The following is a 27,116-nucleotide window of genomic DNA, read 5'->3' as shown; positions in this document are numbered from 1 at the left end:
TTTTTCTCAAGATGGTAAATTTTGCACACAGGTTTTGAAAAGTGCATGGCTTGTGTTTATACTTACAATGACTTTGATTAAATTACTTAAATGCACACCGATTTGTTGTTCTTATTTCTGTAATGAGAAGTTAAATAAAAATGTGGGAAAGAATGTTGTACAGTAAATGTGTCTAATATTGTGTTGGTCATATTTAAATCATTCATTATGTTTTTTGGGGGGGGGGGGGAAGAGGATAAAATAAAAAATAAAATCGCAATCGCAATATTTTGGGAAAAAAAAAATCGCAATTAGATTATTTTCCCAAATCGTTCAGCCCTAGTGACAGTGTGACCAGGAAGCATAGGCCCCTGAATTTAGACCCAGCTACTAGGTCTTGGCATGCTGCGATTTACCACTGTTTGTCATGACAGATAACACCCAATCAGGATGCAAATGCTGGTTACTTTGTCAAGGTGCATTGTTTCTCCCACCCAGACTACAAAGCAGCCCTGGAGTTTTCAAACTAAAAGAGAACCAGAAGAGTTTCCAAACTTCTGTTTTAGGCACTTAAAAACTCTGGATTGGATGGCAGATGAAAGATTGCCAATGGGATGGGTTTTAGAAATTAAATATTGAAATTAGGATGGCGCTAATTAGTCCAGGAACAACAGAAGATACATATTGTGCTGAACAAGGGATTATTTGAGATCTTAAACAGCTCATTCTCAGCACAGCCATTAGACTGTTGAGCTACTTCAGAGCACAGTGGGATAGTGTGAGTGCTTTGTACAGATGAGAGCTGAGTGCTCAGCTGTAGTGGTTGTACTAAAGAGTCCAAGAGTGCTCTATGTTTGAGCATGCACTTGAAACACATGCCCTGTTCTACTGCATCTACCACACAGATAAGTCTACTATCACTAAACTAAATTAAAACTAATTGCTGTTATTTGTTCTTTTATACTGTTTACATTTCATAAGCATTCATCCCTGTAAGAGCCAGTAGATGACAAAAGCAGGAGTAAAACGAAATGTAAGAAATAGTCAAGTTTTATCATCTGACCCTAACAGAGTAAAATGTGATTTCTGCAGCAGGCCACTGGTTGAAATTCCTGGACCAAACTTTTAACAGGGCTTCACTCCTGAGCGTGTCCCTTCCCCCACCACCCTTGCTCAAACATTGCACTGCCATGATGGCTCCCTCTGAACTGCTCCTTTAACACCAGAGGCTGCCCCCTCTGTCTCCCCCAAACCCAGTTGCTTGTCAACCTTGCTATTTATGTGCTTATTTGCTAACACTAAAAGCAAAGCCTGCCCAGATTCCCTCCCACCATTACCCCGGCCCGGACTATACTGCATTTTCACACAGCTAGGTTCCACTTCCCACACTCAGCCCTTTTTTGTGAGTTTTCGAGCTCTAAGTTACGGCCAGTTAAAGGGGTTGGCTGTGCTGGATAAAAGAAGCTTGTGTTTTCCTGCTGTCCAGGCCCAGCCTCCCCGTCCAGAACCCACAAGGCTGAGCTTTCTCCTGTGCTGAATTGTGGGAGGGGTCTATGGATAAGAGCCATGGAAGCAAATGTCTGCTGATGATGACCATGCCGGGTACCTGCAGCAGATGGAGGCCAACACATCAAAGCACATGTGCTTAGGTCTGATTTCTCTGTAGTAGATAAGGGCCATGAATCCATTTATTCTATCACACAATATGTTTGACAAGAAATAAGATCTATACTGCTTCACAGATTGAGAAAGTGTGAGAAAGACAAGATCAAGTGTGCCTTGCATCTGTTTAAGAGAGAAAAGCATTTTAAAATCACTTTTGACATGTCAGTATTTATGGTTCACTAACCAAAGTACAGCGGGAGTGGTAGGAAAATAGCAGGTGATGAGAACTGTACACAAACCTATACGATATTTGGGCAGCCGAGCAACCAAATGGGCCACAATGAGGGGCGGCAGTTGCTTGACAGCCACAACAATTAATAAAATTCAACACTGCAATTTTGTATCTATTTTTGCATACAGTATGCAAGAGGGGAAAACGACCAACCCAGATAACAAAAGGTTACACTGTCTCATTAATTTTGTGATTGTGGTGAAATAGACACAAAACTGAGATGATACAGCACACTGGCAGTTCTTTTTAAAGTAAAAAATTTGACCTAGTGGAGCAGATGTACAACTCTGTAGCCATTCTTTATAAAAAGGCATAAATACCCACCCCCCACCCCCAGCCCCAAGCCCACGACTCCTCAGACTGAATGAACAGAAATATTAAGCAATGATCTGGGCACGGTGAACAACGGAGCCTCTGAGAGGACATCTTGTTCTTGGCAAACTGCAGTCTGCTTGACAACAGGATTGCCATTCCACTTTTGAAGCCATGTATTTCCATCTGCCATCTCCTATCAACACCACGTTCAGAGCTTACTTTCAACTCTCAATGCACAGAATCCAAAATCATCTGAAAACTGGCAAAATAAATGTTTAAAAGTTACTTTTCCTCCAGACGGAGCAGTGCACAAACCCACTTCTGAACAAATTCAAACTTGTGTTTGTCTCATTCTATTAGCTTAAGACTAGCAGACAACATATGGTGCATAAGATTATGAAATGTCTGTCTCAGCAGTGCCCCCACACAATAACAACCGTTATTGTTGTGGCTCCACACGGATTTAGTACGGAGTAATAGGAAACATTAACCTAATCTGACACCTTTAATAGCTGCCAGGTTCAGTTATATTACACTGCCGATTTAAACTTTTCAAACACTCCTTTAACTGCTCAGTGGCGTGGTTGTTTGGTCACTGTGGAGACACTACTTTGATCACTTTGATATGTATTCCCTCCACAGAAAGGAAGGAAACCTGCTCTGATAGTGGCTTCCTTATTGCTTCCTATTTGCCTTCTCGATAACTCCTGCAGCAAGTAAACATGGGGAAGCACTTACACAGTGGAGATCCCAAGATTTGAGCAAACAAACTGCTAAACTTTAAGGAGATTAACTTCTCTATGAAGTAATTACATCCACCTCTGAGGTTATGTTTTCAACTGCGTTTGTCTGCTAGTTAGCCGGAGTTTTTTAATTTGTTGTTTGTAAAGTGCACCAACCACAACAAGGCAATTTCCTGTATGTGCAAATATACATGGCAATAAAAATAATTCTGATTACACAAAATCAGCTCGACCGATTTCCGTGAAATTTTGTGGGCGGGTCATGACCCAAGGAAGAACCCATTATATGCATTTGCTCATCCAGATCGGGGGGCAGATCCATGAATTTAAAAAGTCTTAAACATTGTGAGATAGGGCAGTTTTCAACATTTTTCTTGATTTCTTTTTGAGTAAATCATGGATAATGATGGAAAAGGGGGACAGTTGGAGTTTGGCGGAGGTATGCAGTCTGCTGAGTGTCATTATAGTCACAACTGGTACAATCATTGGCTACAAACTCAATTATGTTCATAAGTACCTCATGATTTCCACATTTCAGAATACCCATTTAACACAGAAAGTTACCCTCTCACTTAAATACTAATATGATACATATTTTCATTTTTGAACCGCCAAATTTCAATACAGGACATCAGTATTAACACTGTGCCGTTGCTTGCATTTGTTTCTGTAATGATAACAACTAGAAAGTCAAAATTTTGTCAAATGTGTACTACCTGCCAAAAAGAAAAGTCACATCCATGGAAATTGTAATTTCTGGTGTTGATTATTAAGATGAAACATCCATCAAAGCAAACCTCAGCCCACTGTTATTTGTCCATGTTTGCATGCTCAGTTGAAAACAATGCACCTTGGAATTCACAGCTTAATAATTCAACCTAAATAACAATGCTCAAGGACACAAACTGACACAACAACTGGTTGACCAAATCGTTAATGTGAACATATTAGAGTCTGAAGGCCTGGATGGTCTTATATTGGTCACAATTAGGACACAGGAAAGAAAACGTGGGCGTTGAGCAAAAATCTAAGCCACGATATATTTCAAAAGTGCCCTGGTGAGTTACACTAAGTTGGCAGAATAAGAAGACTTAAGGAGGAGGGGATTTTAGCACCAAAGCCATGTGGCAGCTGTCACCAATCCAAGCCACACGCGAGCAGGGTAGCCAAGGACTGCAAGGTAAGATATCGCCTGCTGTGTATCAAACTTCCGTCTTATCAGCAGAGTAAATCAAAGAGGATTTAAGGGGAAAACACAATGAGGATGTGCAGCACTTTGAGACACTTACATCTACATCAAAGAAGTCCTGAGACTCGTCCAGGGCCTGCACACGGATCTGTAGTCCTTGCCCATGGCTTTTGTTCCCAGCGACCATGTTGGCACTGAGGCTTTGGCCCGGCTCCAAGGTGCTGATACCGGCGTTGAACTGGGCCCCCAGCCTTGTGCCAGGGGTCTGCAGGGCCCGGTATGAGCCTTCTATGTCCCCCATCACTGCTCACAGCAGCTCGCCCCACTTCATTCCTGCAAACACATGCACAATTACACCATGAAAACAAGTAGGTCCAACGTGACGGAACATTTGTGGCTGGAATGATTCAGATAAACTCATGTTTGGTCATGAGTCCCGGCTGGGTGACTTCAGGTGTTTTAACAGTTTTCTTCCCAGAATAAAGTGGTCCCAACTGTGTGAGGCCGTTTGTGGACATGTGAGGCGCATTCATTAAACACACAGTCGACACATCTGGGAGCAAGCGCCTAAATTCACCGGAGCCACAATCAAACAGTTGCGAACTTTAAAACAACGACACGACATTTTAAAAAAAGAAACACACAATATAAAGAAATGCGTTGATACGTTGCATGCGGGCCTAAGTGGGTCAGCGGACTTGTTGCACCAACCAACATGTAACGCAAGAAAAACACACGCAGCGACATTTGCCAACTACGCAGAACTCGCATGAAGTTTATGGCGAGGTGTGGATACGAGTTTACCGACGAGAGGCGAACGTATAATAACGATACTAATGCCCAGAACCGAGATTTCTCTCCGTTGGAAAACCCGCAAATTGGCAGATTTAGTGAATATGATACAATGCACTCGAAAGGGTATTCAACTCACCGTTTTGCCCGCGTGGAAACTAAACGCTAAAAGTTAGTAACACAGAAAAGGACTCGGCTCCTCCGGCCATGGTCGTCGGTCGTCGTTAACAGGAGTGCGCTCGCGCTGCTCTGTGATTGGCTGCGGCAGTCCCCTGCTTCCTGCCATTGGTTGAAATGTGTGCGAGGATTGTGGGCTGCGGGAGCGAAGATTTACCTCCTTTACTTTAAATAGCTCTGAAGGATGAGTGGAGTAAACCGAGAGGAGCGTCGTGGCGCTTCAGCTGGGCCCCGTGTAGAGGGGCTTGAGAACAGTTTACAGTCCGCGGGACACTCAGAGGAAACACATCGCTTCTTTAATATCATTAGTCTGGTGTGATCTTGCTTACAAACTATTAAATGAAGCAGACTTTATTCGAGTTTGACCCATAGGTGGATCCGTAGATACTATTTAACATGTAATTCTCACTCTCAAATAATACAAAACGAGGGATTTCAATTAACATGCATGCCTCCTAATACACGTCTGTCATTGCATCAGAGCTGAATTAAATCAGTCATGATGAATTTCCCTGAGGTCCATTGTTAAACCGCAGCATTTGAATGAGTTTCAAACAGAGCTGATATCCAGGTGACTGATATATCTTATTGTGGTGGAGCGCCCCCTACTGGTGTTGTAATAACAGGGAACAAGGGTGCCATGCTGCTGGAAGGTTTATATTGATTCCATATAAACAATCCAATCAATTTATTTTCAAAAATGTTGTCATCAATAATGAAACTGCTTGAAATGTACTAACATGAATAAAAAATCTGTATTATTTTTTGCATATAAAACATACAGCTTAATGTTTATATATGTATTTCAGATTCTTGTTTAGTTTGAATATATTTTGAAAAACAAAGCGGTATATTCACCATAAGAAAATATGCAGCTGTCATACGAACTATAAATTATTATGACAATTTGACTATAAGTCAAGCAAAAAATGTGTGTTACAATAAAAAATCAGAATTCTGACTCAAGGATAATGTATAATAATTTCAGGTAATTTGTTTTGCAAAATATTTGAAATAATAATCTTCTTGTCTGTGATATGTTGAAGTAAGGTTATAACACAAATATCTTATATAAACTGTTGTTGTTTTGTTGTAAAGCCTGTATAATGAAATAGCCTCATAACTGTAAAAATATACAGAGGAACCATGAAGTCTGGATTCAAATTTCTGTGTTCACGCCTGGTCTTTTTATTTGTGTACATTATCTGCAGAAAGGCCTGGACTTTCTAACAGTGCTCAGAGCTGTAGACACTAGTTGACATTTATGTATTCCTCATGTGATCAATGTTTTGGGTGTAGACACAATAACAGTGACACGAACACTTTTGCCCTAGGAGGGGGTTTTCTTTCCTTAAACTGTGTGAGATCACGATGGTTGGTTTTTGAGGTGTGTATCTTGTGCTGTATGAAATGTATCATAATAACCATATGATTAATGATTACTATAACAATGAATAGTAATAATGACTAACTTTCTCAATTAGTTTTTTTAAGTGATCATGAGTTTGATATGGGAGAGTATTTTAGTGGAACATATTTGCTGATGAGGATTTTGTTCACCCTCTTCTCACCAGTGTCAGGGTATTGTTGCCCCCCTATGGCCTTAATACTTTTTTTTAATTGCCTTTGCTGGGCTCTCTCTTACTCGTCGCCATGATTCAGAGACTGGTCACATGCTGTCTCGGTTGTGAAGGAGATTAGAAAAGCATGTTAAACTATTTGAGGTGTTTTCTAATAGGTAACAGAAACTCTGCCAGATTCAAGAGAAATTTGATATATTTCATTAAAATTGACTTTGCCTGCCCAATTTCTTTGCATCTTTTTCCAGCACAATAAATGAAAATCTTATGAATGTAAGCCACAGACAAGATAGTCTATTTGTATAGGAAGGGAATACATATGCTGAAGTTCAGAGTAATAAATAGAAGTGACCAATCCACAATGTTTTTATCTACTTTGTTAAACACTGCCATCATAAAACGTGTGATTCATGTAATGTTGACAAAAGAAAACCGTTACACTTGGGTTCTTACTATGTTTCTCTCTGGCTTTGAGTCTCATCTCATGGCTCTCATCAACTTTCATACAGAACCAAACATATGATGAGGCCAGCTTGGGAGGGGAAAACATATCAAGTGGGAATTGTCTTTTCATAACTGCATTAACTTTGTTAATAATATAGTTTGCAGGAGCCTTAATAATGTTGGTGTATGAAGATATCCTCTTCTTATTAAGAAGTAATGTATTTGTTACAGCCCTCTTCTGTTTTACCAAGTTAACAGCTTTTAATTCTAAGAGAAGTTACACATCTGGTATCAGATCAATATATCAATAGGATTAACACAAAAGTTGGGTCTGTGCATCTTATTTGCTTGCAGACATAGCTGACTCATGAGTGGTATTGTATTGGCATCCTGATCAAGGCTTCCCCCCCGCCCCGCAACGCGCCTCCTGCTTCAGAAAAACAAATAGAAAATTGGATCAATATAAAAAAACTCTACGGGGCTGTGACAGGGCTTTTATCATTGATACATTTCATGCACAAATGACTCAGCAGTGACCCTGCAGATGATTGTGAAATGTCAAAAAAGTTACTATGAAGTAACTATGTTATCATAAGAAGGAAATCCATGTGGATTGGCTGCAAATAGGAATATTAGGTATATCCTGTCAAGCGGCTGAACTGCTGAATCATAATAAATTCATTGACAAATTACTTTGGCAACATTTACTCTTCATTGTTTCACGGCAGTCCATCCACAGTAAACTGTGGCCTCTGCTGCCTGGTGATATAACAACCAACAGAGGAATGAACAGCACCTGAGAACGTGTAGCCTCTCCTCTGTTGTTTTGGAGAGAAAGGATTTCTGCACAAACTGGTTTTTATCCTCAAAGAGGTCTGAAATACTCTTTCGTCATGTGTCTGTCATTTCTGGTGATTAATAACAAATTGTGTGCACGGATTGAATTGAATTGCAGTGGAGGAGAACTGGCTTGGGGTCTTCCTTTATTATCTCGCTTAAGTCTGCAGAAAACTGAATTTTGCCACTGCTTGTTTTTGGGACATAAAGATTGTTATTTGGTTAGTTCATCTTTACTTCAGCCTTGTGGGTCCATATCAGAATAAAAAATAAATATATAGATATTGGTTTGTGTGCTTCTAATAACATGATGATTACCTTGTCTCACTCATTATAATCAGTTTTTTTTAGTCAGTTAATCTAAACATAAATTTATGCAAATAAAATCCCAGTAGATCTTGAAATGTGGGGAGATTGCTTGTCACAAATATGTGGCTTGCATTTGTCCATCTTGGATCTGAAGCTTTTTCAGTTTTGCATGAGTACAACTGCACCACAAGTGTGCTGTCTAAAATGGAGTGGTCTCTGAACTGTACTATTTTCACAAATCATGTGCACACGTAGAACATTTGCATACAGTTCCCAGCACTGCTCGTCGTCATCATCATATAATCCATATCTATGATATAATCCCTCATGCTTTTATTTTGTTCACTACGTTTAAGACTTGGTATGCAAAGAGGAATGATGGGAAATGTGGCGTCTAACTCCTCTTTGGTTCTAACAATCACGACAACAGAATTTTTTGTGTTAAATTCATCTTTCTGACTCTTTCTTACTTTAGTTCGACTTCACCATGACTGGTTTATATACTATTGGATATTTCTGCGTCTGACTTTCATGGGTAAGGACTGGTGGAAGTTGAGAAGTTACACAAGTGTGCGTCAGTGCTAGTGAAGAAAAGAAGTTATTTGTAACCGGACTCTGTGACGTGACGTCGGAGGATGTGATTGGTGGGCGGCTCTGGTATATATCCGTCAGCCTTCAATCCCACCTTCTCGCCAGTGGAATTTAATCTCAGCTCCTGCACCTCCAGGGCAGACGAGAACATAAAATAAGTGAGTACTTTACAGTTTCCTACGCAACGCGACTCTAGTCTCTCCCGGCGACTTCTGCATTTCATGTGCCGGGCAGTGTGGGGACTTGTTGTGGACTCAGTTGGTCGGGGAACCGCTCGGTGTGTTCTGGCCCTGACGCCGTGTCATTTCTCCCCTGCTCAGCTGTATGCCTACGTGGACTTAGCGAGCTAGTAAGAACCAACTGTAATGCATGCTAGTGTTAGCTCGCTAGCTAAGGCTCCGGTTCAACTATTACTTTTCGCGGTTGTCGTGCTAGTGCGGGGCTAATGCACACACCAAATGGCCGCAGACTCTCCTATGTGGCGGAGCTTATTCCACGGTTTTACGTTTCTACCCACTGCTAGCTTAACGCCACTAGCTGGCTAAAGGTGCAGCTGAAAGTTGTGTGCAGGCTCTGTTCGAGTGAGCCAAGCTACCCATTAGCCGGGGAGCTACGTGTCACAGTCAAAGTTTTTAGCAAGTTTGCTAGCTAGCTAGAGATGTGGAGCTAGTGATCCACTCTACAGGGGTTTACACAACTGAATGTCCCACTTCTGCTAAGGGACACGCGTGTACGTTAAACACGCTGCGTTATATCACGATCTGTCAGTGCAGAAAAACCTTGGTTCGCCTCGATCTCAGTGCAATTTAATGGTGGCTCGGCGTTAGCTAACAGGACGGCAGCTAGCATGGGCTCTAATGAAATGTGTCGTTGGCAACTGTCAGCTAGTTAACTTGATATCGTGTTAGCGAGCACTCACACTAACCAGAGACTTAACTCCGTAATCTGGGATTTGGGTATAACCTTACATGTGCTCTGGGGCTGACATGCTGCCGCTAGCGTTAATGAACAACTTCTACTAGCTCGACGAGCTCGTCAGCATTAGCGATGAGCAGCTCTTTAACGTGGCTGATCTCCAAGGATTGATAATATGACACTGTTTTAAAATCTCGTTATGTTGTTGATGTCTGTGTTGTTGTTTTTTGGGTTGGGAGCTTGTGACTAATGTAGTTTTTCATCACCAGGTCAAAAACGTAATTGCACCATGACATGGTAGTAAACGCAAATCAACTGGGCATCAGTGTATTGTAGATGACACGTCTCATCTTAAGCCATAGACTCCCTCTTTATTAACTGGCTCCTGTACAGACCATCGGTCCCCAGCTGCTGATATTGTTGATAGAATCATAGATCTATGTCGACTATGCTCACTATTGTACCTCTAACTACAATTGGGATTTTCTGACTGGATATGCGAAATAATGCCACATAGATGATGTGCTCTTATCAAATAGGTTGTGTATTTTTAAAAACATTAGTTAAGAAACGCCTCAGTGGAAACCTTGACCCACATGAGCATTTTTGGCAGAAATTGGTGATGCCATTTGCTAAACTGGTAAAATGAATCCAGATGTTCTCACCACTTGTACAAACCTTCACGCCGTATCATACTACACAGGCTTTTAATGACCCACCCCCTTTTAATAATAATGATATTAAAAACAAAAAAATGAATTATGGAATAGCCCATTTTACTGGTGCAGTCAAACTTGCGCCATTGTATTATTAGGCAGTGTCCAATTATAGAAGCCAGATGCTTGTCAAGGAGAAAGAGGCTTCGTGGCTCTTCCACATGACTCGACATAAGTAATGTGCTTCTTCGCATCAACTTTATCTGAACACCTAATTTTCCAGATGGTTTCGGCGGTTTGAGGTGGCAGTAATTTGGCACCGCTTTCTCTATTGATCTCGCCAAGAACTTGACTGTCAAAAATATACAAGTTAGGCCTCAACAACGGCCTCATTCAGATTGAAGTTTGACTTAGTTTTGAAGTCTAATATCTCAGCTTTTCATTTTATTAAGTGTTATTAACTTATAAAGAAATCCTTTCATTGGCAAGTCATTAACCATTAACATGATTGTACAATTTTGCAGATAGTATAATATCAGGATATTTTTGAGAATACAATTTTTTTTATCATTGGGCACATTTAACCTTGTTGAATAAAATCTACGAAGTTTTAGAAGTTAGTACCTTTAAATACGCTTGTGTTTTGTTTCTAATAAACAGACTAATTCAATTATCTTTTTTCTTCTACCTTCAGGCAAAAGCTGGCAGGCTGACGGGAACTTGCAACTTTACAGGACGGATTAACTGGTAACTGACCATTTTGCTGGTAAGTTTGAACATCTACCGCAGAGTGTCTCTAAGCAACGGAACAATCAAATTTCAAGTATTTTGTCACGTGTGAGTCAGCCCAGCCAAACCACAGCAAGTTAAAAAAAAATTTTATACGAAATATTGCTTTAAGCTGTATTTTATTTTAAACCTATCAGCTATATTTTACATTTTAACCAACAATCCTTCAATATTTACATATCTGTATTTGAAAAAATACTTAATCAGATAATAATTATTGGATCTCGTAGAGCAACTACCTCCACAGAGGCCCATCAGTCCCATTCAATCAAGCTGCACCTAATTGTATACATTTATAGATATTAGTAAGCCTGAGTTTTTCATTGTAATCAATGTTTTCCCTGGCAAATTTATAAAAGCGTCAAAAACCCAATGTGATAAGTGAATCAAAGTCCTGACCCCGCACCAAATTTAATGGTTTCTTCCCTGACCTCACTAGTTTGTGGTAATCCATCCAGTGGCTTTTGTGTAATGCTGCTAGTAAAAAACAAACTATCAAACAGATGCAGATTGGAACATACCTTTCTAGTGGAGGTAATTAAATGCTAATAAAACCTTATCAGTGCTGATGAACTGACCAATCGGTTGACCTTTTCCCTTATAGCATTTGAACTTTGGCCAACCGAACTCCAAAGCAATTTGAAAAATAATATCTCTTGCGCGGACAAAGCTTTACAGTGTCCCACTGTGTCTTTCAACTATTGAACTTGAAAAAAATCACTTTTATTTTAAACCCATTTTCTGATGTTTTCTTTTAAGGATTTTCTTTAAGTAAGCAAACTGTTCAGGAAATTGTTAAGTTTCCATCCTAATACACTTTCCTCTAACTTTGTAGCTGTTTATCCAAGCTAAAGCAAGCAAAAGGAAAGGTCATTGTGTTAAGCCCTGACTGTTCAGTCTCATTATACACCTGGTCTATTTTGAAGGAATATACTCTCACTTACAATAATCCTCGTTCATCAGACAATGTTGCAAAACCTTCTCTTTGACTTAAAGTGACTTATTGAATGAAATGTGTCAATTAATTATTTAAACCAAGCCACTATAGCCAAGCACCATTATCATTCACAAAAATAAGAAAATGTCCACAGGATTCAGTCGAGGCATGAAACCTGGGTGGAGCATGTACAAGGCACGACATGATGTATAATTTTTGCTTTGGAAAGCACAGTGTTTTTGTTTACAGCACATTGAAGAGGCTGGGAGAAAAGCTATCCTCTCAGTCGTAATGTTTACTTTTGCGTTGATAATTATACTACAAGGATTTAAATATGTTGGCCGATTCGGCCTTCTATGTATATGGAATCTCTTTCATCCTGAGATTTTTATTTTCTTCCAGTTGTCATGTCCAGTTAGAAATGTCATGTACCACCCCACTTGCTGTAAATTCTTCCTGCTATATTCTAACATGGGCTTGCTTGGACATTTTCCGGACATTTCACTTGGGGGCTGGCAGGAGAAGTTCTGGAAAATTTCCATTGGAACGGACTCGGACATTTGTGTTCTCTCATCTAGCCCCTCTAAATACAATTCAGGAAAATGTCCGAACTTCAGTGTAAGTCTGAAAGCAGCAAAGGTCTGCAAATGGTAATGAGCACTGGGCAGAGCAGCCTTATGTTTATGAAACCTGACAAGTAAGAGGCCTCTGAAAGTTTCCTGTAGTGTGCATGGTGGGTGGCGTGCTAAACTGGCAATTGTCCTGTTGAAGCTTTCTAGTGGATTTCCTTCAATTGCTTACTCTATGAAAAACGCAAAATATCACCTAGTTTTCTGTGACATCTGGGAGTTGTCGCTCCATGTTTTGAGATAAATGCTGGTACACCTCGGGGCAAAATTGACCCTGAAACAATTCATATTTATCTTCTGTTGTTGGCCAGGAAACGGAGCAATGACTCCTGATGATATATTGAGTTTCATCGTTGATAGCAAATCGGAATGCAGCACTAATTATTTTATATTCCCCTTTGCAGAGTGAAAATATTGTTCATGGATCTCAATCAACCATTCCAGATTTGATATAATTCAGCAATCAAAATAACTGTAGAGTTTCTTTTTATAAATCTCATAGAAAAGAGGATTAGCTTTGTGGTGTCTTTCTTGGAAGTAATTATATGGTTCGTAGATCCCACACAGGTCATTGAGTTTTCTGTCGGCTGATATTTCTTTTTGCTTTAATCTTATGCAGTGTGGACATGGAGAGGGGTCAGTGAGGTAAAATCCTCTTAACACTGAAGCCTACTCACCTGGCTTCAGTTCTTAGAATAGCACTGAGAGGGTTGAACAGAAGTCAAACTGGTTTCTTGCAGAGAGACAGCATGTACTGTAGCCCTGCCCCCGCCTTTATTTTCTTTGTGGTGCAAAGGCATGATCTCTTTACTGACCACAGACTATCTCAGCATATATAAACAAATTGGGGATTGAGAAGAAGTTGATTATTCTGTGAGACAAAAGGCATCTGGTGATAATAGTTGATTAGATAATGGAGAAAACCCCAAAGTCCACCTGTGATAAGCTTGTGTGACATGTGACACTTCAGAAGACTACTGGCTTTTCAAACTAGGGCCTCCTTTATGTCGTTTTAGCTGTTCATTCCTGGTATTAACATCCGTCTCAGGTGATCTGACCAGACCCAGGACACACAGAGCAGGCATTCAAAATCCTCATTTGAAGCTGCTCTGGTACGGAAAGAAGGATTTCCTACTCAACTGACTTCCCCTGACCTGGTTACTCATGAACCCCAAATAATTGTACACTTCTCAGTGTTTCCCATACTCAGATTTGTTTTTGTTGTAGACTACATCATGTTTTTACTATTCGAAATTAGAATATTCTTATTTCATTGTTGAACTATGTCCAGTGCATTGATATAAAAAAAAAAAAAAATTTTTTTAGCTCCTCCTTACCCGCCTTAATATCTCTCCCATTAACATACTAACAATGTACCACTCTGTAGTCATCAGACTGGCCTAAAACAACAATGGTGTAACCTGTGGGTTTTGGTGTATACACAAAGGGGGAGTGAGATCTGATCACAAGTGATCACTCAAAACAAATGTTGAGACATTCTAACGCCAAGCATTAACAGATAAACGTGTCCATCTTTGGTTAGATCACCCAAGATGCATTTGAACGCTGATTATAAACGGGGCCAAAAGCATGTATTCAAAATTAATTTCCTTAAGGCACGTTTCATCCAAAGGTAACTGGTTCTTTAAATTAGGAAACTGAAATTTATAAAGTCTTTTGTGGATATTGACCAGCTCAAATAAAATTGCTGAAGAGGATAGATCAACATCCCCAGTGCTGCAAGGCCCCAAAGGTTGATGTGCTACCCCCTGGGCAGGGACTTTTTAAGGGGGTAGACTTCAGTTCTGTTGAAACTGCACAGGTTTAATGCAAAGGTTTCTGTCAGGGAAATTCAGCTTTAGTTAAATAAAGCATCAATTATATGTCCATGCCCCTGGCAGTGCTAATACAAGACAACATTTAACTGGTTAAATCCAATAAATTATCTTAAAATATTGACATGTAACACCATAATACAAATAAGATTTATAATGGAAAGGGTATTGATTTTTTTTTTTTTTAAATATTGCTTGCCTGACGCTCAATATTCAACGTTTTTATTTTTTAACAACAGAATGTAGTTTGGCATTTATGAATTGCCAGAAATCTTGTAGATTAATTTCAAATCCCTAAAGTAGATATCTTTTATTTCTCTGATATTGAATATTAACAAAATTCATAACAATAATAGTTCTAAACCAGAGGGTGTATTTTCTAAACCGACGAAATTGAACTCTCCAAAACCTGGCTCTTTGGCATAAATCTTTGTTACTATTGGACTTCATCGTGCATATAAAAGAAATGTTTTTGGGGGGCTTTTGTAAATCTTATGCTCCCTTCGCTAATCTCTGGAAATGCTGTAATCTTTTCTTTTAGTGGCACACTCGGACTCCGTGTTAACGTTGGATTTGAAGATGAGCTCAGTCGCTGTACTTACGCAGGAAAGCTTCAATGAGCACCGCAGTGGGCTCTTAGCAGAGCAGGGTAAGTGTTTTTGCTGCTCCGCAGACAAACCGAAGAGTTGTCAGTAGAGTTGTCAATAGGAATCATCCATTCCTATTGTCTTTGTTGTGTCTTTGTTCAGCTGCTGGGGGAGGTGCCAATGCTGAGGAGGATCTTCCTACCTACAAGGATGCCTTCCCACCTCTGCCAGAGAAGGCGGCCTCACCTGAGGGGACCCAGGAAACTTCCAACGCTTGGACTTCCAAGATTCGTCCTCTTAAGTCCTCTATTATCACCCAGGTTAATTTTTATTTTTTTTATAAAAAAAAAAAAAAGAGGTTTAAATTACAAATTGTGTCGTAGTTTTAGGTTTCCTGTAAGTTCTCTGTATTTTGTATTACTTTTTCAGCGAACTCTCACGTCTCCCTCTTGATTTCCTTCCTTTCCCACAAAGCCTTTCACTGTCTCAGAACATGCATTACAAAAGTGCAAACCTTTCAAAACAAAAGCTCTGCCCTGTAGAAAAAAAAAAAAGCATTGCCTTGCTGATGGAGAAATTAACAAAACTGTCTCTGTTTTTGATAAATGATTTCTCCACATCAAGTTACCTCTGTTTCACATAACAATGAAACAAGAGCGGGAGGTAACTCAGGGATGTCGGACGTACCTGACACGGCGTTGAATAAAAAGTAATCACATTAGATAAACGTAAATCAATAAAAGTGGGATATGTCTGGGGCGCAGAAGAACAACCAGTTAAAGAACAGCCTTAGGTCCTTTGGTTGCCAAAAGTTTCAGGACCCACGTTCACATCCATTTGGCCCGTTCTCTACACCAGGAAGTATATGTATTTAGACAGAAATTAACCAAATACAATTTGAAAACAACTTGTATTGAATGATCACAGGTGCTTAAGGTCTACCAGGAGCATTGTATGATTAAAATATGTATGTTGGGGAACCTGTTCACTTTCATTTTTGTACACATGTTACACATACTCCTTTAAGTAGTTCAGAATTTGTTGCAACCAATCTACACAGTCTTACTTATTGAAAATTATCTTTGCGCACCAGTTCACAAAAAAAATGTCTTTCTATGTGAACTAGGTTTTCCATGTGCCGCTAGAGGAGCGCAAGTACAAGGACATTAACCAGTTTGGAGAAGGAGACCAAGCGAAGGTCTGTGTAGACATCATGCACAAGACCGGAGCCCACCTGGAACTCTCCTTGGCAAAAGATCAGGGTCTCTCCATCATGGTTTCTGGAAAGCTGGATGCCGTGATGAAGGCCCGTAAGGAGATTGTGTCTCGACTGCAGACTCAGGTCAGGAAATCTACAGTATATTTGTTGATTTAAAAAAAAAAAATCCATGACACAAAGGCTTTATTAAAAGTGAGGAGGCGGGAGTACCAATTGTACATTATTACCCAAACAGGCTTCAGCTACTGTCGCCATCCCGAGGGAGCACCATCGTTTTGTCATCGGTAAAAATGGGGAGAAGCTTCAGGAGCTAGAACTCAAGACCGCCACCAAAATTCAGATCCCACGACCTGACGACCCTAACAACCAGATCAAGATCTCTGGTACCAAGGAGGGCCTGGAGAAGGCGAAGCATGAGATCCTGCTGATCTCTGCTGAGCAGGTAACGCAGCCTTTCAAACATGCATGCACTCAATTTCTATTTACTCCATTCCTTTGTCGGTATTTTCAAATCTTTTTCCCCCCTCTTTACCTCTTCAGGATAAGCGTGCTGTTGAGAGGGTGAACATTGACAAGGTGTACCACCCATTCCTCACCGGTGCCTTCAATAAAGTTGTAGGCGAGATGATGCAGGAGACCGGCGCCCGCATCAATGTTCCCCCTCCAAGTGTGAACAAGACGGAGATTGTCATCACTGGGGAAAAGGAGCAGGTGGCCCTTGCTGTGACTCTGATCAAGAGGGTTTATGAAGAAAAGGTGTGCTAACATTTTGGCACGTTATTATTAGGAAAGGTTTTGGGTTATACCAATACACTTGTCTATGTTTAAATGTTACAAGTCACTTGTCAACTCTTCTTTCTAATTGCAGAAGAGGAACACCACCACTATTGCAGTGGAAGTGAAGAAGTCTCAGCATAAGTATGTGATTGGCCCCAAGGGAAACACCCTCCAGGAGATCCTGGAAAAAACTGGTGTGTCAGTTGAAATCCCACCTTCTGACAGCAGCTCAGAAACTGTCATCCTTCGTGGAGAGCCAGACCGTCTAGGTCAGGCTCTCACTGAAGTTTATGCCAAGGTAAAGAGAGTTTCTGATGACCAAAGACGAAGGGAATTCTTAGTTTATTGTTGGTTTAAAGTCACTAAAAGCGTACATTTCCCTTCGCAGGCAAACAGCTACACCATTTCCTCGGTTTCAGCTCCTTCTTGGCTTCATCGTTTCATTATTGGCAAAAAGGGGCAAAACTTGGCCAAGATTACCCAACAAATGCCCAAGGTCTGTTGAATGATTGATTCTTTAATTATAGAGATTTAGGAAATACTTTTCGACTTCAGTTTAACTTTCCCCCCTGTGTTTTGCATAAAGGTGCACATTGAGTTCACTGAGGGAGAAGATAAGATCACCCTGGAGGGTCCCACCAAAGACGTGCAGATGGTACAGAGTCAGATTGAAGTCATTGTAACAGATTTGGTGAGTATTGCCTATTAATGTCTGAAACAGTGTTAATTTTGGCAGCTATTTTTGATTTAGTCTTAGTCTTAGTCTTTTGACGAAAATGCACATAGTTTTAGTCACATTTTAATCATTTTTATCCTTCTTAGTTTTAGTCTAGTTTTAGTCTACGAAAACTAATTACATTTTAGTCTAGTTTTAGTCACATTTAGTAGCCACATTAACTCCTCTTCTTCCCTTCTCAAGCCCAGGGACCCTGTGTTGTGTCTAAAACTGCATAATAGTCTAGCTTGCAGTACTTAGGTTGTCCATTAGATATCCCTACCAGAAAGGTCTATTGCAGGGGTCGGCAACCTTTACTTACTTATTTTGCCCCTTCTTCCCCGAAATAAAATGTGTCTGGAGCCGTGAAACATATTTGATAACAAAGCTAATAAAGTTTAATATAAAGTTATACTACACTAAACTAAGTTTGTTGCATTTACGAAATTATAGAACGACAATAAAGAAAACTCTTTACATTTTATTGCTATTTGTACCTGTTACAATAAAGGAAAACACTGAACACTTATGAAGAGAAGAAAATACACAGGCAAGTGTGACCTACTTTGAATTAAATTAAACACAGAACTTTGTAGGGTTATTTGAGTCCTCCCAATATTTGTGGGAAATGTATGAAATAAGAAGTACCCTATTTTGAAATAAATAAAAACATATAGCTGCAGCCTAATAGCTTAAAAATATATATTTAGTTTTAAATGTGAAAACAAAAAGAGAGAGCAGGTCAGACTGGAGGCGGACACAGAAACTGAAGCTCGGTACAAACCAACTGCAGCTTCTGCTCTGATCAAGACGCTGCTGCGCTGATCTCTGAGCAGCTGAGACCAGAGAAACTCTGTGTTTTCACTGTTTCCACTGTTGAGAAGCAGCCGGTGCACGTGCACGAGCTCTGGTCTTGTGTCTCTGAGCAAGTGAGCGGGGCGGGGGCGGAGCCTCGGGACCGGTGCGCTATCTGGGGCGCACACACACGCACACACACACACACACACTCACAGATACACACACTCACTCGCCCGCTCCTGATACTTCATGACGGCCTGACACGATGATGTTTAAAAAAATTATTGTGACTTAGTCAACCCCCAAAATTTTCGTCTCGTCTCGTCAAAGAAAGTTGAAATAGATTTAGTCGTAGTTTTTATTTTCAAAGATCCGTTTTCGTTACGTCTTCGTCATGGAAAAAAGATCGTTAACGAATAGTTTTCGTCATCGTTTTCGTCAACGAAATTAACACTGGACTGAAAGTGAAAATCAAATTTCTTTGTCAAAAGCAGTTCAGGGTTATGTGCTATACGGTTTTAAAAGGATGAATTAGATTGACATTTTGATAATTTCTTATAACAGGTGAACCGCATGGACTTTACAGAGATTAGTGTGGATACCAAATTTCACAGACACCTCATTGGAAAGGGAGGTGTTAACAGTAAGTATAGAGCTACTGCCAAAATACTGCTCTAATAACTGTATCAACATTATTATTAAACTACCTATTTACTTCCTTGTTTATAGTCAACCGCATCAAAGAGCTGCACAAGGTGACCGTCCGCATTCCCCCTGACAATGAGAAGAGCAACCTGATCCGTATTGAGGGGGATCCCCAGGGTGTACAAGAAGCCAAGAAGGAGCTGCTGGAGCTTGCGTCACGCATGGTTGGTATAAGCTTCACAGTCAAGATGCTGATAATTGGATCTACCACTGGTTTTGCTAAAGACACGGTCTCTTGCAGGAGAACGAGCGTACAAAGGACATGATCATTGAACAGCGTTTTCACAGAGCCATCATCGGCCAAAAAGGAGAGAAGATAAAAGAAGTGCGCGACAAATTCCCTGAAGTGAGTCAGAAACTTTTTCTGTTTTCTTGATATATGCTGTTGGTTTGTACTTTTATAACTGAACTCTTCTGTGTCCAAGGTCATCATCAATTTCCCCGACCCAGCGCAGAAAAGTGACATCGTTCAGCTTAGAGGCCCACGAAATGAAGTGGAAAAATGCTCCAAGTTCATGCAAAAGATAGTGGCTGAAATGGTAATTAGCATTTGTGTTTGTATTTCCATACCATGTTGAAATATTTAAAAGGACTTACTATGGACATCATATTAAATTGTACTCAAGTGTTGACCATCTGTAATTCCTTTCTTCAGGTTGAGAACGGTTTCTCTGTCTCAGTCCCCATCTTCAAGCAGTTCCACAGAAACATCATTGGAAAAGGAGGCTCAAACATCAAGAAGGTAATTTATATAAGTAATATAAAGGGTTTATGTTGCGGAGTCCATCTGTCAAAGGTTGATTTGGCAATGATTTTCTCCTCCTTTTCTAGATTCGTGAGGAAACCAACACAAGAATTGACCTGCCTGCTGAGAACAGCAACTCTGAGATGATCGTCATCACTGGGAAGAAGGCCGACTGTGAGGCTGCACGGATCCGCATATTGGCCATTCAGAAGGAGCTGGTGAGCAGAAAACCCACACGTGGACCTAAGTGTCTCTGATGCTTCGGCAGATCGATTCAAATCTAGTACATGTGGCTTATTTAATCTGTCAATGTTTTCAGGCGAACATTTCGGAAATCGAAGTTTCCATCCCCTCCAAGCTGCACAACTCCTTGATCGGGTCGAAGGGCCGTTTGGTGCGCTCTATCATGGAGGAGTGTGGTGGTGTTCACATCCACTTCCCCACTGAGGGCTCTGGGATTGATAAGGTCACCATCCGAGGCCCTGTGGAGGAGGTGGAGAAAGCCAAGCAGCAATTGCTTGGCTTGGCAGAGGAGAAGGTTTGTATGAATGTTTAATAAAAAGCTGAACTACTCTTGACCTCACTAAACTGGCAGCCATTAGAGGGAGGGATGGGGGAGCGGCGAAAAGAATCGCCTCTGTGCTGTGCCTTATTGGTCGTACATTACCACATGCTGTGAGGCTCTTCAGTGTTCTTTCAGCTGTTAGAACAAAAACACAGTTTGTGCACAGCTACTGCCAGAAATAAGAGGTGGAAAATGTATTTTGACTGCTGTAGTTTTCTGACTGATGATAAAATCATGTTTTGTCTCAATAAAACTTTGAGTTATGAGTTGAGAATTAAATATATAACTTACCAACACAAAGACACAGCACAAGATTGGGAACTAGACTTAGCCATACCAACATCATTTGAAACAACAAAATAAAACTGGAGGGGAAAGAAGAGCAAAGGTAGTAATAACAATGAAGATGGGTCATAATGTTTGGCTTAAATTATCTTATTGTTATGGCAGTGTGAGTTTATCGGAGCTGATAAGAGCGTATTAAGTGTTGACTTGTATGATTTTGAGGTTAACTTGTAGTAAATGTTTTGTAGAGTTAAGTTTGTAAATGTTTTTCTTCAGCAAACAAAGAGCCACACAGCTGAGTTGCGTGCGAAGCCGGAATACCACAAGTTCCTCATCGGGAAAGGTGGTGCAAACATCCGCAAGGTTCGCGACAGCACCGGGGCCAGGATCATATTCCCCACCGCAGAGGACAAAGACCAGGAACTCATCACTGTGATTGGCACTGAAGAAGCTGTGCGGGATGCCCAGAAAGAGCTGGAGGAACTCATCAAGAGTTTGGTATGTCTGCAAACAAACCAGGACAAGCTAAAACAAGGCTTACTTTTCTTAAAATGTCAGAATTAAAGAAATATATTTATTAATCTCTGACAGGACAACGTCGTTGAGGACACGATGATCGTTGACCCCAAGCACCATCGCTACTTTGTGGCTCGTCGTGGGCAAGTCCTTAGGGACCTTGCTGACGAGTACGGTGGGGTGATGGTGAGCTTCCCTCGCACGGGTGCTCAGAGTGAAAAGGTCACCCTCAAAGGAGCCCAAGAATGTGTGGAGGCAGCCAAGAAGCGCATGCAGGAGATTGTTGAGGACTTGGTTAGTAGATACCATTGTTTTTCTAAGATGGTGTTTAAAAAAAAATTATTCTTCGTTTGGGAATGCATCTGATTCTCTTTTTGATTTATAGGATGCTCAAGTGACGATTGAGTGTGTGATAACTCAGAAGTTCCACCGCTCCATCATGGGTCCCAAGGGCTCACGGATCCAGCAGATTACCAGAGATCACAATGTACAGATCAAGTTCCCAGACCGTGAAGACCCACAAGGTAAAAGCATAATCAGTGTCAGCTCTCCGGTATAAAATAACCTTGAGTCACTTTTTTTTTTAATATCAAACTTTGTGGGTTTATTATTTTGTTCTCTAGCTGCTCCTCCTGCAGAGGCTCCTATTCAAGAGAACGGAGAAGCTAACGGAGAAGTGAAGGAGCCCGTCGATCCAGACGCACCCAAAAAGTGTGACGTGATTGTGATTTCTGGCCGCAAAGAGCGGTGCGAAGCTGCCGTGGAAGCACTGAAGGTCAGTGTTCATGACTTGATTTTTGTTCGACCCATTAAGTGCTATGCAGCCGATTAACACTGCACTTTAATATCTAAGTGTTGTTTGAAATCAACCACCTATAACTGGAGGATGTCCAGAAGTGCTGACAGAAAAACTGTAATTTCTCAGCCTCTAAAGCAGAGACTCGTGAAATTTACAAAATATTTGTCAGATTAAGCATTTGGCTTCCAATGTGAATATTAAATTTGCTCTAAACTTTGTGAGCATTATTGAAAACAACTAATAAAGCTGGTGAACTTGCAGAGACCCCCTCTCCTTTTTTTCTCCTTAAATATGTCTCCTACCGACTAAGCCTTGCCTTGGTCAACAGGAACATCGCCCGGGTCTGAATCTTCATTTAAATTTTCAACATTGTTTTATCTGTTTCAATCTCGCACGCCTCACTTAAATCGTCAGCCATTTTCTAGGACACCACTTAAAAAAAAGCTGCGTTAGGGCACTAACAAACAAACTACATTTCCCATAATGAATTTTCACATTTCCTATTCCGTATTTCAGCGACTCAGTGTATTTCACCAGTTGCATGTCTTAAACGATGACATCAAACGTCTCCTCCAGCTCTAACAGGAGAAGCATGCAAATGTCGGTGACATGAAAGGTTTATACACATGTGTTGCATCTGGTCTTGATGATTGAATTGAATTGAATTGTTCATTAAACTATCTTCTATCTTCCATCAGGCCCTGGTTCCTGTCACCATTGAGGTGGAAGTGCCTTTTGAGCTTCATCGATACATCATAGGACAGAAAGGAAGTGGAATTCGTAAGATGATGGATGAATTTGAGGCGAGTCTTGTTGAGTTTCTGTCCACACATGGATGCAACAGATTTTGATTTGATTGTAATGTGGACTGACCTCACTGTCTCCCTCCAGGTTAATATTCAAGTGCCTGCTCCTGAGCAGCAGTCTGATAAAATTGCCATCACTGGCTTGGCCAATCACCTTGATCGCGCCAAAGAGGGCCTCTTGGATCGCGTCAAAGAGCTGCAGGGCGAGCAAGAGGATCGGGTGAGTGTTGTGTGAAGTACTCTGAAGTGTCTGTGGTGCAGTGTTGACGATTCACATGCTGACGTGAGGCTATTGTCTCAAAAATTATTTAAGGGCACCCTTACGATAACATTGAAGGTATTAGCTTAATTATTAACTTTTTCCTTGACAGGTGACCTACCCGTTCAGGTAGATGTTAAGAAAAAGAAGTCAATGTCAAACTTGAGAGAATTCTAATCTAGAGCACTGTTTCCCTCAAACCCTCTGCAGGCACTCAGGAGCTTCAAGCTGACCATCACTGTGGACCCCAAGTATCACCCCAAAATCATTGGCCGCAAGGGGGCCATTATTACAACCATCCGCACTGAGCATGAGGTTAACATCCAGTTCCCAGAGAAGAATGATGAAAATCAGGTATAGTGTCTCTCCTGTTTTTGCTCAAACTCCTTCCCTTAATTCCAAATCCAATATGATTCAATAAGACCGTGAAGGCTACATACTGCACCAGCGCAGCAGGTGGTGCTAAATTACCATTTTCTACATGGCAAGAGTACATGTGAATACTGATTTCCATTTTAAATAATAAGTTGGGTGGTCTTTTTTACTGGTTTCCCCATGTATCTTATTCTGACATGGAGTCTGTTAACTAATAAGTTTCTTTTTTTGTTTTCTTTCTGTAAATTCAGATTATTTTTTTCTCCTACATGGTTTGGTGTTAATGTTTAGTTTTCTGCTGTTTGTCCACAGGATCAGATTACTATTACAGGGTATGAGCAGAAAGCCATAGCTGCAGGAGAAGCCATCAAGGCGATCGTGGGCGAGCTGGAAGAGATGATCTCTGAAGACATCACCCTGGACAGCAGGGTCCATGCTCGCATTATTGGTGCCCGGGGCAAAGGCATCCGCAAGATCATGGATGAGTTTAAGGTGAGGATGAAAAACACAATCACAAAAAAAATTTAAGACGTTGAACAAAAACACCAGAACCTTTGACATTACTAATGGCTTGTAAGCACATTCTTATCTGGGATTTATGGTCTCTACTTAGCAACATAAAGGAACCCTTGTTAATTTAGTTCAACTTAATTAATTGCTCACTTTAATGGATCAGATTGTGCACCTGAGAGCAACATAAAAGGGTTTTGTTTTTGTTTTAAAGACAGGGAAAAAAAATAAAGGCATATTTTTTTCCCTCCACTTGGTGTAATCTTTAAGTCATCAGAGTTTGTCATTTCTATTCATGTGAAACAATTTCTTTGTGTTGTGACGCTTTGGAAAAAGTGTTTGACCTGGTTACTATCAATCTTCTTTTCTTCTTTTTTAGGTTGATCTCAGGTTTCCCCAGAGTGGAGCTGCAGACCCGAACCTTGTGACAGTGATAGGTCGCCCTGAGCTTGTGGATGAAGCCATCGACCATCTCCTTAACCTGGAGGAAGAATTTGTAAGCTTTCCTGTGCATGACAAACCGTTTCCCCCCATAATTAATTCCATTTATAAAGAACTTGTTATACAGAGTTACAAAGTGCTGTGATAATCAAACAAACCACTAAAATACATGGATATGTTAATTAACGCAAGTTTAACTAGATATGTAAAATTATAAAACAGCCAAAATAAAGTAAAGATCAGGGAAGATAGAATTTGGGAAAATAGCATCTTTCTATAATATTTATGCATGTGTGTGTGTGTGTGTATATTCATGTGTGTTTCAAGCATTCATTCAAACTGCTTTAAGCATGCCTGAGCTCCGAGGCCATCCCATTCCAAAGTTTTTCAATGTTATATCCACAGTCACATTTGGTTTGTAGCCGAGTATTTTGCTGCCCTCATAAACTTTGTCCTTCTTCTTTTTCAGATTGGGGATGTTGTGGAGAATGAGTCAAAGATGGCTTACATGAGGCCTCCAGGGGGGAGTGCTTCTGCCATGGATGACCATCGTGGCCCATCCAAAGGCTTTGTGGTGAGGGAGGCTCCCTGGACCACTGACAGTGAGAAGGTGAGTGTTTCCCCGCAAGGCTGGTACTGTTTGAAAAAAAAAAAAAAAAAAAAAATTGGTCATACCTCCCTCCTCTTAATCCCTGTTTTTCCCCACTGCGTTTAGGCCCCTGATATGACCAGTTCTGAAGATTTCCCGAGCTTTGGAGCCCCAGTGGCGGCCAAGTCCTCACCCTGGGGACCTAAGCGCTTCTAAGCCGCGCTGCTACAAATGGGCCTGAACTTAACCGGACACAATCCTCCCCGTCATTGTCCCCCTCTTGACCTGGACTGACTGCTGACCCTGAAAGTCTTCAGTTGTGAGAGTTTCATCCTTCTCTGTCTACTTATCCTGGTCTGCCCTTGCAGATTCATCAGTCTAAAAGTGCTTTCAGGTACTGTAGCTTTGTATCTGCATAAAAAAATCTGTATCATGCTTAAAAGAAAAAACAAAGTGACAGATGGTGTGGTTTACACTCCACAGTTTGTAAGAAACTGACATTTAAATGTTGGTTGGACCTGACATTTTATTGTGGTTTGAACTATTATACCAAATTCAACGGTGGCCAGACATCAGTTTATTTTGTTGAGCTGCCCTTAGTTGCCTTTGCAGGGTGGGGAAAAGGGATTGAACAACTGCTGGGGACATGATGCTTGACCCACAAGGGGCCAGATGATTCAGTAACCTACCTACCGACCCCCCCGCCTGCTTTAATCATGTAGCTGAGTGAAACTTAAGCCCTCAAGCACACTGTAATGGTCGTCTTCTGTCACAACTCCATTTGCTTGTTAACTGTGCTTCTGTGATTATGGTCAAGTAGTGGCACGTACCTTGTAGCCTTATGAATTGATGAACTTTACTACGGGGTGGGCGGGGGAGCGGTATCAGCCACTGCAGAATGGCACTAACTCAAACTGCCAGATGCTTGGAGATCGTACCAGAACTAAAATTCTTACAACACTAGGTCTAGAGCTCCAACGCATCAAACCTCACACTTTTACTGTTGAACGAACTACAAAAGAAAATAACTGTTTGTGTGCAAAACAGCAGACCACCATGTGCCAACTATCTGTTTAGTGATGTCTCGTGTAACTCATCCTCTGTATTGGGTCAGTGTCCAGTCCCTTTGTCTTCCAGTTGCTATGCAGATTGTTCTGTTACATAGCAATGGCCCTTTTTTATCAGCCTTATAACTAGAAGGATACAAACCAAGTAGGGATGATGTGCAGGTGTCTATTTTTTTTGTTTGTTTTGTTTTTCTAATGAGTAACTGGAAGGGGAAGTTTATTGTTCCTCTGAAGGTTCTTCGAACAACTCACCCACCTAGTTGTGGTAACTACATGAACTTTGCTTGAGTGCAGATTTAGCTTGCTAGCTGCTAACACTACACCTCGCATCAGCCTACCTTGGTTTATATCATCCTAGTATTGAATGAAAGATTATGCAAATACCATTGAAGTGAACGGTTATGGATGACACTGGAAAAGAAATTGTCCAAAAAAGTCAATAAAAATTGAAAATCTTTGTTTTTCGTCCCTGTATCTTTTTTATGAACAGGAAAGTCATGATTCTACTACTACCGGTACTAAGTCCTAGAATATAACTCACACCCAAATACAATCACAAATGTGTCATAGTAGCACATTTAAAGGGCACATCAATTAAGTATTTGCTGTGTATGGTGTATTATGAAGTCAATCCTTCCAGTATCTTAACTTTTGAGGGACAAGAAGGGAGATGGAGCCAATCCCAACTAACATAGGGCGAGAAACGAGTTACACCCTAGGCAGGATAGAGACAATGCATGCAAC

At 40.8% G+C, this 27,116-nt stretch overlaps 2 protein-coding genes across 2 annotated transcripts in view; one reads left to right on the top strand and one right to left on the bottom strand.

Annotated features, from left to right (window-relative positions):
- The window catches only part of farp2 (FERM, RhoGEF and pleckstrin domain protein 2), a 33,471-nt gene extending 28,304 nt beyond the window's left edge, over positions 1-5,167 (bottom strand). Inside the window, exons 1-2 of the mRNA XM_053430097.1 lie at positions 5,055-5,167; positions 4,224-4,456 (exon numbers count right to left, since the gene is read on the bottom strand). Coding sequence (XP_053286072.1) covers positions 4,224-4,424 — 201 coding nt within the window. The 5' untranslated portion in view covers positions 4,425-4,456; positions 5,055-5,167. The remainder of the gene's footprint in view (positions 1-4,223; positions 4,457-5,054) is intronic.
- Positions 5,168-8,877: 3,710 nt separating this feature from the next.
- hdlbpa (high density lipoprotein binding protein a) lies at positions 8,878-26,830 on the top strand. Its single transcript, XM_053430145.1, has 28 exons — positions 8,878-9,011; positions 11,119-11,190; positions 15,156-15,263; positions 15,364-15,521; positions 16,328-16,543; positions 16,656-16,862; positions 16,961-17,176; positions 17,289-17,495; positions 17,586-17,693; positions 17,784-17,888; positions 19,275-19,353; positions 19,440-19,579; positions 19,657-19,761; positions 19,841-19,954; positions 20,071-20,157; positions 20,247-20,378; positions 20,480-20,698; positions 21,287-21,508; positions 21,602-21,820; positions 21,912-22,050; positions 22,150-22,301; positions 23,024-23,128; positions 23,217-23,351; positions 23,601-23,744; positions 24,078-24,257; positions 24,655-24,771; positions 25,186-25,326; positions 25,432-26,830. The coding sequence occupies exons 3-28, from the start codon at positions 15,194-15,196 to the stop codon at positions 25,519-25,521; spliced, it is 3,807 nt and encodes a 1,268-aa protein (XP_053286120.1). The 5' UTR covers positions 8,878-9,011; positions 11,119-11,190; positions 15,156-15,193; the 3' UTR covers positions 25,522-26,830.
- The last annotated feature ends 286 nt before the right edge of the window (positions 26,831-27,116 follow it).

Source organism: Pleuronectes platessa, chromosome 9 (assembly GCF_947347685.1).
Source record: "Pleuronectes platessa chromosome 9, fPlePla1.1, whole genome shotgun sequence".
In the NCBI taxonomy this organism is placed as follows: Eukaryota; Metazoa; Chordata; class Actinopteri; order Pleuronectiformes; family Pleuronectidae; genus Pleuronectes; species Pleuronectes platessa.
Note: the sequence above shows the minus strand (reverse complement) of the source record. Positions and strands in the feature narration are given on the sequence as shown.

Bases quoted from the DNA above. Each gene is read 5' to 3' on its own strand.
- hdlbpa (XM_053430145.1), top strand. From the start codon at position 15,194: ATGAGCTCAGTCGCTGTACTTACGCAGGAAAGCTTCAATGAGCACCGC. The intron at 19,580-19,656 runs GTTGGTATAAGC...GGTCTCTTGCAG, and splicing joins TGGAGCTTGCGTCACGCATG to GAGAACGAGCGTACAAAGGA. The intron at 23,129-23,216 runs GCGAGTCTTGTT...GTCTCCCTCCAG, and splicing joins AGATGATGGATGAATTTGAG to GTTAATATTCAAGTGCCTGC.